The 2,259-nt window shown below is 52.1% G+C and overlaps 1 protein-coding gene across 2 annotated transcripts in view; it reads left to right on the top strand.

Annotated features, from left to right (window-relative positions):
* ABHD6 (abhydrolase domain containing 6, acylglycerol lipase) overlaps positions 1–1,962 on the top strand; it is a 55,098-nt gene extending 53,136 nt beyond the window's left edge. For both annotated transcript variants that reach the window (XM_059390037.1, XM_059390038.1), the window contains exon 10: positions 845–1,962. In XM_059390037.1, the coding sequence (XP_059246020.1) occupies positions 845–1,021 (177 nt within the window). In that variant the 3' untranslated portion in view covers positions 1,022–1,962. The remainder of the gene's footprint in view (positions 1–844) is intronic.
* The last annotated feature ends 297 nt before the right edge of the window (positions 1,963–2,259 follow it).

The following is a 2,259-nucleotide window of genomic DNA, read 5'->3' on the forward strand; positions in this document are numbered from 1 at the left end:
TCTGTGGGTTAAGCCTCTGCTTTCGGCTCAGGTCATGATCCCAGGGTCCTGGGATGGAGCCCCACATCGGGCTCTCTGCTCAGCAGGGAGCCTGCTTCCCTTCCTCTCTCTGCCTGCCTCTCTGCCTACTTGTGATCTCTCTCTGTCAAATAAATAAATAAAATTTAAAAAAAAAAAGCATTCCCCGTTATTCACAGACTGCCTGTGGTCACGCAGCTCAGGGGACCCCAAAAGACCCTCGAAGAGACACTGCCTCCTCCCCCAGCTTGGGATAATTAGCATTCCCCTCCTGTGTCTTCTCCGTGTGCCCTTCCCAGAGCTGCCTTCTCTAGTCCGGCCTGATCATGTCTGTCCCTAAGACAGCCTCGTGGCTCCCCACTGCCCTCAGATGGAGGCCTGACCCCTTATCTCTCGACCACACCCTCCCCGCCCCCCACATGCTATGTCTCAGCTCAGCTAACTGCCATCCCCTGCGCTTGCCTGACCTGCCCCCCCTCCTGCACGATCCTCCCCTGCCCCCCGCACCCACCCCATGCACCCTTAGCTCCGGGATGCTCCCCACTTAGAGCCCTCATCTACTGACCAGTCCTGCTCCCCTGTCAGACCGAAAAACTTCCTCCGAGGCAGGGACTGTGTGTTTCCACTTCAATAATGCTGGCAGCCACACAAGTCCAGGTGCCAGATTGCAGAATGAGGCATGCAGTCATTTCTGTCAGTGAGTCACGTGCCCCGACTTGACTCGATCCTAAATGTCTCCCCTGCCAGGCCTCGGCGGCTGTCCAGTCCCCCGAATGCATGCAGGCATCTGAGGCTTTTCTACCTAGTGTCCTGTCTTGTCCTGCAGGTGCTCGACGTGTCTGGGGCCGACATGTTGGCCAAGTCGATCGCCAACTGCCAGGTAGAACTTCTGGAAAACTGTGGGCACTCAGTGGTGATGGAGAGACCCAGGAAGACAGCCAAGCTCATTGTCGACTTCTTAGCTTCCGTGCACAGCACAGGCAACAACAAGAAGCTGGACTGAGTCCCCGCCCACAGCCTGCACTCGCACACAGCATCTGCCCCCATCTCCAGAATCGGACGCAGCCAGCATTTCTCAGGGATCCTGCCCCAAACGCGGTCGGAGCGCCAGCGTCCCTGAGGAGGCCAGTCCCCTGTCCCTGGTCTCAACGGATCCACAGAGCTTCGGGGACCATAGGGAAATCTCCAAGATATTTTTCACCATATAGAAACTCCCATGGGACAGAATTAAGAAAACCTAGCCATGAAATCTACCCAGAAGTCTTCATGTTGCAAAGCGGCTGCCTTGGGACCATAATCACTGAGGCCATCTTCTGTAAAACAACCTTCACAGACTGAGACTCGAGGATTTCCTGCTGCTTCGACGTTCTCCCCTGCATGGTCAGTGGCTGTCTTAGGAGCATTAGTCTCCCATCTGCTGAGCCCTTCTTGTTCATGTCTAGTTTAAGTTCTTTGTAGAGGCCCCTATGTGAGTGCAAGTCCATCAGGTGCAAGACCAGGGAGCAAGATGCAAGCTCTCCCGTGATACAAGCACGGAGGAGGGGTGCGGTCCCACGCCTGCCGGCCCTCCCAGCTGCCAGAGCAGTGGAGAACACAGGTCGAGGGGTGGATGGGCCCCTGCGTGTCAGCCCTGTCATGAGGGACCCTGGAATGGCTGCAGTACGACGACCAGGGTGGGTTTCCTGGGAATCATTGATTATTTTTAAAAAGTAGGACTAATGAAGCAATAATGTTCTGTCATCAGACTCGGATTCCATACACAAGCACCTCGTGGGCCTCTTTTCTATCTTGCTGTGCTACTGAAGACCCTTGGGTGTAAAATACTAGTTTGTTAATGAATTCTGTGAATTCTGTGAACAGTCATGTGATTGAAAATAAGTCTCAACAGCTGTAAAAATGACCACAATGACACGAAATAAGTTTAATAAATCTAGATCAGCAACATGCAGATGGTTTCTGTCACTAAGTTCCTATTTAAGTACAACGTTGGCCGATTTCCTGTTAACTTTAAGAAGTGTTTTCTCAAGTAAGGCCTCTTCGAAGGCACTGGAAGACCTTATTTGGATGAGTTATTAGTTTTCTTCTAAGAACTCGTGTTTCTCATTTTTATTCAGCTGAAACCATATATCAGAAACAGAAGGCAAGAGTCATCAGACTGTTCCTTTTGGCCCTTGTCTGTTGTACTGAGGAGCCCTTAAAATTCCCAGAGCTTTAGGGCACCTGTGTGGTCAGTCAGTTAAG

Source organism: Mustela nigripes, chromosome 2, assembly GCF_022355385.1.
Source record: "Mustela nigripes isolate SB6536 chromosome 2, MUSNIG.SB6536, whole genome shotgun sequence".
In the NCBI taxonomy this organism is placed as follows: domain Eukaryota; kingdom Metazoa; phylum Chordata; class Mammalia; order Carnivora; family Mustelidae; genus Mustela; species Mustela nigripes.